The sequence below is a fragment of the Lepisma saccharinum genome, chromosome 1, assembly GCF_977018435.1.
Source record: "Lepisma saccharinum chromosome 1, izLepSacc3.1, whole genome shotgun sequence".
Taxonomy (NCBI): Eukaryota; Metazoa; Arthropoda; class Insecta; order Zygentoma; family Lepismatidae; genus Lepisma; species Lepisma saccharinum.
Genome location: NC_139229.1, coordinates 217,346,484 through 217,359,358, shown reverse-complemented (window position 1 = coordinate 217,359,358; position 12,875 = coordinate 217,346,484). Strand labels below are relative to the sequence as shown.

The following is a 12,875-nucleotide window of genomic DNA, read 5'->3' as shown; positions in this document are numbered from 1 at the left end:
CATTGATGACAAGTGTGTGCCAATTAACAAAACCACCTGTATGAAATGCTGAAATATCCATGAATGTTCCTCAAGGATTTTGGCAGTCTCAAATATACCAACATGCATTCTACGAAAACATAAAATTAAAGTTTAGGTGTCTAATGTTGAATTTAATATATTCTTCATAAGGTACAGGAAAAAAACAACTACTTTTGAATCACGTGACAAAGAATGAAAATAGTTATAATATGATAAAGCAAAGGGATACATATAAAATATATATAAATTATAAATCGAAAAATAAGGCATTCTTGCTCCCATATTGCAGGTCAGAAGCCTAAAGTGACACCTCATGTGGCCCAGTGTGGGAATTGCCCTCACTGTGGGCAGAAATATACAAACCAGTCCTCATTGAAATACCATGTGCGGCTAATGCATTCAGATTTGACCAATAGGCTGTGCTGCCATCTTTGTCCAAGATCTTTTGAGTTTCGAGAAAGCTACAAGCAACATATGTGGGAAAAGCATAATTTACACTACTGAGAAGGAAAATGAGAATGTTTCTAAAAGTGAACATTTCATGCATGTAAGTTGCTTATTGATAATTTCCAAATCTTTGACACATTAAGTTTGCTTTTGGGAAAGAAAAAAAACAGGTCATCCATTTCTTGGCTAAATAACCCTCATTCCGTGAGTGCATTTTGCCATTTTCTTGACAGGGTAGAAATAACTTAAGTATTATGAGTTTAGATTTTATTTTCATCTTGTGGAACAGTAACTATTATTAATTTTTACTAATCACATAAAGTTTGTGTAATTTAATGAAAATAATCTTATACATTACTTACGTTAAATTTCATATTTCCACGTTGCACAATTGGATGGTTATTTCCAATTACTTTCGAAGGCTCACTGCTTTCATTCACTAAGGGTGCAACGTCTGGAGTAGAGATGCCGTACCCTTAGTGAATGAAGGCAAATGAGCCTTCAAAATTAATCGGAAATAACCATCCAATTGTGCAACGTGGAAATACAAAATTTGACGTAAGTAATATTTAAACCGCGTTTACCGCATCCACCATGAAAACTTATACATATCAATTTTTATACAAGTATATTATTTAAATTAATGAAATACAATACTACATTAAATATATGTTCACTTTTAAATCTTAAGGTTTTATGCTAGATGGTGATTATGTAAACCTTTGCAACTCATATTATAAGTTAAATAGTTATAACTATATTAATTGTAACTCAGAAAAACAACTTAGAATAAAAGAGTGTAATTTTGAAAATAGGAAAGTAAATCAACTAAACACCATAAGACTTGGCTAATATTTTGTGGCATTTATACTGTGTTCATAATGAAAGTACATTACTTTCAATATATGCAAAATATTTAATTATAATTTACTTTGGTAGAATTTCATTTAATATTTATTGCCAGAATGCATAAACTGATATTAATTCCCCCTCCCAAAAAGCTTCTCGAGATAGTATATCTGTACTTCTTGGCACTTACATAAAAAATGTTGATGCTCATTATTACAAGGGACAGTGAAAAGGTTTCCGGAATTGTGGTATAGCACAGTAATGATAGGACATATAGCAATGCTTACCTAATCACCTTCATAGTAGAACCTTTGCGCACACACGCACTTGCTCCATCGTTGTTGATCCTGCTGTTGTTGGAAGTGCTGGCAGAAGCCGTATTTTGGAATATTTCAGAATTTGGCTGTCACGTTTGATTTGATGGCCTCCATGTCCTCCATGGTTGCGAAACATGACCCCTTGAGACCCATTTTCAGAGTAGGGAACAGCCAAGAGTCACTTGGAACAAGATCTGGAGGCTATGGCAGTTGGATGATGACAGGAATGCTTTTCTCAGTGAAGAATTTGTGCATAACAAGCAGTGCATGATTTGGTGATTTGATCCGTCGTCAGCTGTGGTGGGACAAACTACACGGTGACGTGTCTCAAATTTCATATTGCCAGACAGAATTGCATGAATGGATATCAACTTCTTGTTCCGATGGTCATTCATGAATAATATAGAATCAGTTTTCACACTTTTTCAATAATTTTTTCGGTTCTGTCTGAGGATGAACTGATATTGCACTCACTGCTCTCATTTTAAGACTTACTTATCATAACGTAAGTTGTTTGCCACCTGGTAGGTTGGACCTTATGTAGGTGAGGTTAAGGAAACTAATTTATTTTAGTAATACAATTTTGCAGGCTTTGGGTCGAGGAAAATGCTCAATCCTATCCTCTCTGGATAAATTGATATTGCACTAGATGCAGTCATATTGTACCGTACTATGTTTGAAAGATAATCCTAAGATGTTTGCCACCTGAAAAGTTGCACATTAAACATACTTAACGTACTTGGCCACTGAGGGCCCTCAGTAATATCATATTATAGACCTCATATCATATAAAATCCTCCTTCCATATAGCTATAGATTGATGCTCCCCTCCTCCAGCCCATGGTCTGTAATATTCCCCTTAAAGGTTGCTGTTTACAGATCTCTGACTGGCAAAACCTCTCTCTTCTTCTGGTCAGACATTTCTTTATGGCTCTTGCTTGTTCCTCAAGATGAAACCAGAGTGACATCACCATTTTGCAACAAATAATATACTTTTGGATGCTGGAAGTTTTCTGTGTAGTTGTATGTTCTATCCAAAGTGCAATATGTTCATTTAAAACTGACAAGTTTCGGAAGAGATGAATTTGATTTCCTGATCTCCAAAACATTCTGCGACAAACTTCTGATTACCCCTCATATTTTAAGAAGTAACTCAATTGTAACAAGGGCCTCTCCAGTGGCATAGCGGTAACCTTGTAAGCAAAACGTCCTGGGTTCAATACTAGGTGAAGACACATAGTGGTTCACATCCTACTTTAAAGTGTAGGTCCAGTGCCGATTAGTGTATTTGTGCATAAAGTTGGCTTAAAATAAAAGCTAAGAAAGAAACTCAATTGTGGCAAACAGTTTTGAAATGTACTTTATACAACATAAGGAAATTCTAAAAGCAGTGTTGGAAATTCCATGTGTTTTACCTCCCCCTCCATTCCCAGCCCAAATTGCATATTTTAATCATTTGTGCGGTTATATTTTTGGATGAGGTAGGGTAAGGTGGGATATAATTTTCCTCAATTCAACGACTTTGCACTCATTGGTTTTGCAATTCAGAAAAATTAAAGCTTTGGGCATACCACAATTCCATGTTCAGCCATCTTGCCACCAGCCTATATCTTAATCTATTATGTTTGTACTAAAATGCCAAAAATTTCAAACATGCTACACAACTGCATAGTAATAAATTTAAAAGTTGTGTGCATTTTGCAAACATTTCCAAAGAGAGGTATCACAACAAAAGAAGGTTGTTATCTATATCGTGCTGTGACTGTCTTGATCAGTTGAGAAACAACAGTTCCCAAATTTATTTTTTATGACAAATATGGTGTGTAAAAGTTCTAATTAATTCAATATCTTCCTTTATTTGAAAGAACAAGATTGATAGCACACATAATAGCTTCATGGGCAAAGCATTCAAATATTGAAATGCTTGCATGAAGCAGTATGATTGGTTGTGAAGAAAACTTTAGTGCATATTCTCACCTATAAAAATTGTTACAAGGCTATAAACACTAGTTACTTGTAAACACTTTAAAACAGTTATTTTTATTCAGACCCAGTTGAAAAATAAACCAGCACTTTGGATTTCTGTATTTGCTTTAGGAAAAATCTTCATCATTGAATGTTATAATTAATTTACAGTATTTCAAATGTAAAGTAATTTGTAGGTCTACTTTAAACAGATAACTTACATAATTTAAGTAGGAAAGAATACATTTCAAACTTCTTTGTCAAAATCCAGACATATCTCCAGAGCTAATGAAGAGTTGCTGGAAACCTCTAGTAAGTCATAATCTGAGTCCACATACAACAAATTGTCCTCTGTACCATCCAGTGCATTACTCGTAAATGATTTAACCAGTGTCTCAGTTTTCACAGCATCCCATGAGAAAATTTCTAGAAAAGGAGGTAGTAATAAATAACCGAGTATCGGTGTGTAAGACTGTTTTTCAGACCTATTTTTAAAGAAAAAAAAGTGCATCTTATACTACAGCAAATGTGGCACTTATAAAAATGTTGATAAGAATTATGTTTTCTTGTGATTGATTTTTAGTCTTTGGTAACACCTTTACTGGTAAGGATATGCATTTCTGAGCACAGAGCATGTGGCGGCATCTAGCCTTGAATGGTACTTTTCACGCACGAGCCAAAAAAGGCTTCTATAGCAGACTGTTTAGAATATAATATCCATATTACAAAATGCAGTACAGACACTTTTCTTCTCTCAAATATATCAACTTTGCAAGTTGATGATGCTTTAGATATTACTACTTCATTGGGAAACCTAACTTTAAATTTTTAAAAAAAGAACACTGTGTAACACATTATTATAATTAGGCCGGTGTCTTACGCCTCAATTTCCTTTTTTTTTTCAGATCGCTTTCAATGCCGACCATGTCCTCTGTGTCACAAAATAATATCAAATAAGTCAAATCTACAGAAACATCTGAAGATCAGGCACAGTGCTGTTTGTACACAGGAAATGTGTGGATACTGCGGAAAGGTGTTCAAAAATAAATACAGCTTAGGTGCTCATGTGTATATGTATCATAAACAGCAGGGGTCGGTACAGAACATAGTTTAATGGATAAGTTTTGTCATCTCCTTAAGCATAAAATGATTTATATTTGGATAAGTGATAATATAAATATGCAATGATGAAGATAAGTGATAATAACGAAACATGACATATCATGTATATAACTATATATTGGTGTGTGCATAAATATGTGATCTTACAAGACTGAATAGTTGCAAGAGTATTTGAATTAATGCATGTAATTTATATTTATATATAAAATATTTCTGTAAAATGTTATCACATGGAGCCCATTATTTTATTATTTTTGATGCAGCATCAGTAATACATTGAAATTCAGTGATATCTTCAATGGAAGTTGGTTTATTTAATTCTTTTATGTTAATTTTTTTTTTAAATCTTACCATTGCTGCTTAATTTTCCTCAAAAGACTATTATTTTGTATTCATAAATTTTTTGTAGAATGTAACTGCAATTTTTTTTATTTTTACTTTCTGTATTATTAGATTTTTTGTGTGTGTGAATGTGAAGATTGGAATTAAGTGTGTTACATATTTATCTTGCACCCTTAGTGAGCAAGAAATTGATTTAATATTCTTTTAGTTCTGCTAAAGTTGAGATTCTAAGAAGTAAATACAATGTGGTTTAATTCCAGTTTGGCAATTTCTAAAATTATACATCTGTTAAACTTTTTTGTAATATATGGTTTGGTGACAGTTATAAATTATGTCCAATAATTCAAAACATATATACATATATATTTTTTAAATAAAATGTACACGATGGCATAGTGGTAACTTATAATCAATCAAGTGGTTCCAGGTTCGATATCCTGTGGAGGCATACCTTGTTCAGATCCCACTTTAAACAAAGTCCAGTCCCAATTAGCCTATCTGTACATAAAGTGGACTTAAAAAACAAAAACTCAAACATTGCAAGCAGACATCAAGTCCACTTTCGAAGCAGAATGCTGAATACACTCGAAAAGAGTTGTGCTTTGAAAGCTCTACATTTGAAGAATGCATATTAGATTAATTTGCAAATTTTTACAAGTGAAAACTGGAAATGAATAAAGAATTAAAGGAGAAGTTAATTGTTTCTCCTACATACGTTAATATTTTGAACGAATGAGATAAGACCATCTTGCTGTTTGTACACTGCACTGGTGTCCATTCCATCATCATGCGGAACATCTTCATCTTCATATACAAACACCGCCATACCAACTTTCTTACCAGATGAAATCTCTGTTTTGGATTCTGATATAAAGAGAACATAACGTTGTGCCACCCATTAGTGATTGGCATCATCATTTATGAATGAATAGGTGCTGGTGTGGATTCATCACGCTTCTCTTTGTTTACAGCGCATTTGGTTTAGCCTGAGCTCTGGCGTGCACAAAGTGGGAAATGTTTATTGTCTGCAGAAGACGTCACGTGACTCGTAGGAGTAGTGTTGCAATTCACTGAAGTTACAATTCTAGTAGACATGAAACTGGTAAAGGCTATATGCTCTTGTGTCATTAAAAACATACTTACATATCTAAAGTAGCATGCTGTCCTTCGTGATCATGAAATTCGTCAGTTGTGCTACGAATAACACATTTGTCAAATTGGTACACACCACTTTAAATTTATTTCTTCTGCGTGGTTTGTTAGGCATTACTAATCCCTTCCCAGTTACTTTGTTGCAATCATTTTCGTTTCAAGAAAAGTACTTACTGACACACCGGTAACCACGGAAACATGCTTTTGCACTTGTTCAACATTCAACACAAGACCACCGTCAGCTTGTTTCTTCATAAACTTGAGCATTTTGAGATATTTTCTCTACTCTGACTGTGAATCACTTTGCTTTTTCCAATATTCTTTCCAGTTTTCACCTCAGCTTCCATTGAATAAAAACACCCTAAGCAAGACAGGTCAACAATCACATTGCTTGCGGTAGAGAGGAAGAGGAGGAGAGGGAGAATGCCTCTTTCACTGAGGGGCTTAATCAATGGGGATTTCACGGACACAAAGAATCTTCAGTCATTCTTTTCTTTGAACTATCACCTTCTCAAACTGTCGGTTTAAGAAAAAAAAACAAACTAAATGCAGACACCAGTAAGTACCGAACATCCCTACCAATAAGCTCTGAAGTCAGATTATGGATATTGGTAATTGTTAAGGAGGTTAGCAACTCTGATCTCAGTTGAACTCCCACATCGTCGTGCTGACGGCAGGCTTCTGCGTAGCTGAAGGCCAGAGCTCAAGCTAAATCAAATGGCCTGTACTTTGTGGATGCTTGTCTAATCCTGACACAACCAGTGTGTCCAAAACTTATCAGGTGTTTTTAATGTTACCTCAATGCACATGAAATATTCTTTTTTCATATTCCAACTACCACCACCTTTGTTAGTAGGATTGCATGCTTAAGTGGTAGTGGTAACGAAAACATATTAATGTTGCATCTTGAAATGAAGTAAATCCTATGTTAGCTTTTGTATCTTTCTTTGTTGGTTGTTTTTTGTATGTGTAGTGAGCATGAATCGGCATTGTATCATACCATTAAGTTATTGATTTCAATGATCTTGGTTGTAAGTAGAAGCATGTTGTAAAGTCCGAGTTCAGATGTTTGTTCAAGCTCTTTCCAATACATAGTGTTTCTGTACACATCATAGTTTATTATTGTATATATTGCATATACATTTATATCATTGACATGCAGTATATAAAAGGTCTATGTTAATTTTAGTCTGCGAGAGTGATTGATGCAAAGGAAGTTTTTTTGATTAATTTGTAGCACAATTGGCCAATATTACTATTTATACTTTTGTTTATTTTCAAAATGTGGATTCTAGAATCTAAAGCACTTCCAATTGGTTGTGTACTTTACATTTTTATTGGTATTCATTGTGTAGTATGTATTGTTAATTTACAATTACTTTTGTATCATTTTAATTATATTTAATGCCAGAATATCCAATAATTTAGTTTCAGTTAACCAGTCTCTCTATGTTCATGAAATCAAATTTCTTTGTGAAACAGGATTGAAATGTAACATAATTGTATTATCAGCTGCAACATATTAATATAAGTATGTGAATTCTCTTGTAGCTAATTCTCAATTAATTCTCAACTGGTATCGTATGTTTGGTGATCTAAAGGAAAAATTAATAGTGAGGTGCTCTTTAATTTAATTCTTTAAAACTTGAAGGTCTTTGCCATTGTCTCTATAATGGATGGACTAACATAGATCTGCCCAATCACCAGTGTTGGTGAAATGCCAAAACACCCAGGAGAATGTGTGCAGATCGGTCATATTCATTGATCTGGGAAAAATTTCAGTCAACTTATTACTACGGTAGATTTGTGAAGGTGGCTGGCCAATTTATGCATGCCAGACAAGATTGAAAACTTGTGATGCTTCATTCTGCCAATGTGGGATATAATCATTCTCTTCTCTCACATAGCAGCAAGATTCTCACAAAAGATTTTTTTTTTAACATTATTGTTGAATTTGGTTTATGACAAAGGCAAGACTAAAAAATGGTCACTGAAATTTTTAATTTCCAGTTCCCATGGTTTGAAAATTTAAATATGTATCATTTAGATTATTCTTATTAATTAAAGAGGATTAAAGAAATAAGTGGAAATTTGTTTAGGCTGATATGATTCTTTTAACCTTATCATTTGTAAAAACAGTCACAAATTCTAGGAACAAAAAACAATACAAATCTGCAAGTTCAGACTGCAATAGAAAGACCAGATATCTGACATGCAATATATCTGGAGATATTTTGGCCTCACACCTATGATTTAGTAATTTCCAACCAGTATGAACTGTTAGTTTAGTTTTATTGCTTAAAATATGCTGAACTTAGGTAACATATTTACTAATAAAATAAATTATCTCTATTATTACTTAATCTAAAGCATCTTGATATAAACTTTTGACAAAGATATTATTACTTGACATAAAGCATATTGATATAAACGTTTGACAAATATAATGTACATTAAAATAATAATGTACAACAATTATTTTCTGTACATTTGTTTACGTCTATTTGCACATAATTTGTAGTGGTGTAGATATTAACAAATTTTACTCTGCATGAATCATATTTGCCAAACTAAATATATTGTTTTCTTCCACCATATGGGAGATCTGGATTCAATTGCCTGGGTGGCTGATCTAAGATCGAAAAATTTCTGACCTTTTGCCCATATAAAGCTGCTCTCGGGTTCACCCAACCTCAAATAAATGGTCACCCAAGGGCCCCCTCAACTCCTACATGTACAAGGGGAACTTTACCTTACCTATCTTAAATACAGTACATTGTTTGTAGCGATGACTTCTGATCAGCTGCAGTAAGCATTGCACAAATGTGATAATGTGCAAATTTTCAGTAAGGATTTTCATGCTGTGTTTTTGAGTAATTCACTTTCCTATCTTACAGACATTAATGTGATAATTTGAATAAATAACCTGAACTCTTGAACATTTTTCAATGTTGGTTTGTATCTTAAAGAAGTTGGTCCACTGCAAATTGCTTGCACCACTTAACGAGTTTGCCAGCCTCCGTGGTGGAGTGGTTAGTGCAGCACGCTATGATGCTAGGGGTCCCATATTGGCCTGGGCATGGGTGTTCTTTGTGATTATCTCTTCATCAATTTCATCGTATCATCACTCATATCATCTTCGCGATTAGCCAAAAGTGGCAGAAACGTGAAGTGAAATAAACCAGATCGATCAATTACTTAACGTATTTGTCTGTTAGTGACAAATAATACTATTTTCAACATTTGACAAGTCCTGGCGAAACATTTTCACACATTTTTGTTCCACATGAAGAGAACTCATTATACACTCAGATTTTTCACTGACTTGAAAAAGTCAGGCAAATCTGTTAGGACTAGAGCCCGGATGTTCAGGCACTGAAAAGTATTAAAAATGGCAGGCAAAAGGCAACGAAAAATTGAAAGAAAGGCAGTCAAGTTTCAGAAAGAGGCAGTGAAAATTGAAGAGGAGGCATTAAAAATTGAAGAGAAGGACTTAAATTCTTCTTAAATCTTTAAAAATGTATTTACAAATAATAATTTGAATAACAAGGGTTATTGAAAAACGAAATCAAATAGAAGAAGATAAATATAATTTTAAAAAATGCCTTGTCGGAAAGACAAAAAGAGGCAAAAATCTTTGAAAAAGGCAGCGTAAGGTGAAATAGGCAAAAAAGGCAACATAATGCCTTGTCGGAATGACAAAAGAGGCAAAAATGTTTGAAAAAGGCAGCGTAAAGTGAAATAGGCAACAAAGTATTGTTCAGAATGTTAAGAACCTTCGGATCGGTGTACTTTTGTGTTCAATTTTTATCTACCAGCATCGGAAACAAATAGGCATTTTGCCTAAAATTTGGCCTCTAGTTAGGACTGAAAAGATCATGGAAAAGTCAAAGAATTTTGTTCAAAAATCTGGGAAACTCAAGGAAATTGGAGGTGGTCATGTGCTTGCCAGGATTATAGACTGGAAGACATTTATAATTATATCAGTATGTTAAAACATTACAAAGTAATTGTTGGCGCTGAATAATGAAACGTACAGCCTCTCCACTAGAGAACTCCAATTGATGCAACTTGCTACTTCGGTACGTTAGCAGGCTGTTTTAGAACTTCAGTAACTTCAAGACATACATTGTAGATTGACTTATGTGAAACCTGCTTCCAATTTCTTTTTATTTAAAGGAAACATGTATGGGCTCCATGTTATTAACCTATGTATGAGTGTGCCTATGGTACAGAACTACCTAGAAGTATATTTTGTATTACTGGTTTTTATTTGTATGCCTTTTGTAAGTGAATATTTAGTCATTTGTTTATCCTGTGCTACTTAAATGTGTATTGTATAATAACTTCATTTTTATTTATTTTTTATGGATGTAAGAGAGCTAACATTTTTATTAATCTTTAAATTTATGTTAACATTTTATGTAGACATTTATAGAACATTTTGTAACTAGAAAGAGAACAAGACAAGTTGACATTGGAATTTGTAGTTTAGTTTTATCATGTACAAATACGAATAATCTTTTACATAAAAATTAGTAGATTGGCAAAAAGCTGTTTTTATTTTAAGTTCATTATTATGGTTGAACCCATACTGGACCTAATGTTGATGTTCTTACCAATTCCCACCACTGATACTTGAGCACTGGAAACATTTCAAATTTGCTTAAGAATATTCAAATGTTTATATACTGAATAATCAGAATATTAAAATAGTTGTCATTTAGTCATGAAATCCAGTTTAGTCACTCGGTATTGCCATGTAATTAATGAAAATTAATTATTTCGGATTATATCTAGGATATTGAAATTCCACAAAAGTGTTGTGTGGTATTTGCAAACCTCCCACAAGATATTCACCCTGGTAAAGTATCAGTGATTAAATCTGTACTGATACTAGTTGATATTGTCAGATATCTGTCATAAGGCATCCATCATCATGATTAGCCTGAAGTGACAGGAAAAGGAGACAGAATTTGTTACAGCTGGTATGCCTTTAAAATTAATACAGAAAATATCATATCCTGTTCCACTTTATTGACGTGCACTTCAATATTCTGTTCAAAATAATATGAAATACTATAAATAAGCATGGCAAAATACCATTTCTGATCTGCACAAATCTAAGCAGCAAGCAAAATGATGATTGGAATTTGCCTTTGCTTCCTGATACTGGGACCATGGCATGGTGGAACACTAGAACTAACAAGAGTGATTGCGATTCTCTTCTATATGCTATTCGCGATTAAAATTACCACCTGAGCGCTAGTATCGCTTCCAATATGGCCGCTCTAAGTAGGATAAATCTTTGTTTACATTCATCAGTAGTACAAAGTAGCAGCGTGTTGTCATGACTGGTATGGTAGAAAACGTTTAAATTACGCATTAATTTTAATTATTGCGAATGCGATGTGAATTCCAGGTACTCTAACAAACGTGAAGCTGTACTGAGAACGAAGCATTTAATTATGATAGGCAAAAATAACACGGAAAATGCAGACGAAACTATGTATACGCACTGGTTGTCCAAAGCAGTGCTGTATCATCTGCACGTCATGTTGTAACTGGAGTTCTCGGAAATTATTTGAAAATAAAGGAATTGAAATTAGCCTGTACTTGAAAAGCTGGGACAGGAGAAAATTGCGAACATATCGTTGCAGTTCTTTCTCGAAAGAGAAAGACTGGTTTAATAATAATATTCACGATTTCATGACCAGGCTATACTCTCTGAAAAAGGACATCGTACTGAATGAAATAGTAACATTAGCAGGTCCACTTTTCTTTCTGGTTACATTTGGCATTAATTCATTCTCAAACTATTTTCATCATCTCTCTTAATCGACTTGCACCTGTTCCGGTATTACATGGACGTATTGGGTAAGACGCTTCATGATTTTTCGAAAAAAAAAAAAGCTTTATTTATAAAGTACAATTTAAAACTTTACTTTCATGGAAATTTATATATTTATCTCTCGAAAAAAAAATTAAGCAGACTCATGCATTCTTCGTAATTTCCTTGCCGTATTACAGTGTTATATCCCCCATATCAATGTTCTGTCAATTACGTTTTCGCTGATTTATTAACAAATTTCATTTTCTTGATTCCATGGGGGTGGAAACGCATGAAAACTTTTAATTTGTTCTGACCCATAAAACGATTTAGAGCAAAACAAACCTGAACAGTAGACCTTACTCTCTCGCATATTCCCCATGCTTTAAACGTCTTCAACACAACATATCTTACTTAGAGTACTTCCTGGAAATCCCACCAGATGGCATATCGGTTAATTTTAATCGCGAATTGCACCCTGACAGACACTATACTCTATACCAATGATCAGAACGCTACATTTTAAAAGTAGCTTCGCTACAGCTGCTACTACTCGTCCAAAAATGTAATTTAGCTACAGCTACATTTACCAAAAAGTAGCTTGCTATGCTATTCATGTGCTCTACTTCGCTACTTTTGCAATACTACTGCATAAAAAAAACCTTGAAACAACCACATGGATAATCAAAAGAAGCCCCTAGGATGATAGTTGTACTTACTGGAAAATAGATCGTTATTTATTATCATAATTCCCGTAATTCGTTAGATGTTTGCTCTAACATTGCAGATAGCTGCGGGATGTTTCTTTGGTATAGCTAGACTTGAGAGCA

The 12,875-nt window shown here is 33.9% G+C and overlaps 1 protein-coding gene across 2 annotated transcripts in view; it reads left to right on the top strand.

Annotated features, from left to right (window-relative positions):
• LOC145979036 (uncharacterized) overlaps positions 1-10,747 on the top strand; it is a 72,972-nt gene extending 62,225 nt beyond the window's left edge. The window contains exons 6-7 of one of the 2 annotated variants that reach the window (XM_083112123.1): positions 311-568; positions 4,505-4,595. In XM_083112123.1, coding sequence (XP_082968249.1) covers positions 311-525 — 215 coding nt within the window. In that variant the 3' untranslated portion in view covers positions 526-568; positions 4,505-4,595. Of the gene's footprint in view, positions 1-310; positions 569-4,504 lie in introns of both variants that reach the window. The other variant, XM_083112124.1, reaches the window with a different exon arrangement.
• Positions 10,748-12,875: the final 2,128 nt, after the last annotated feature.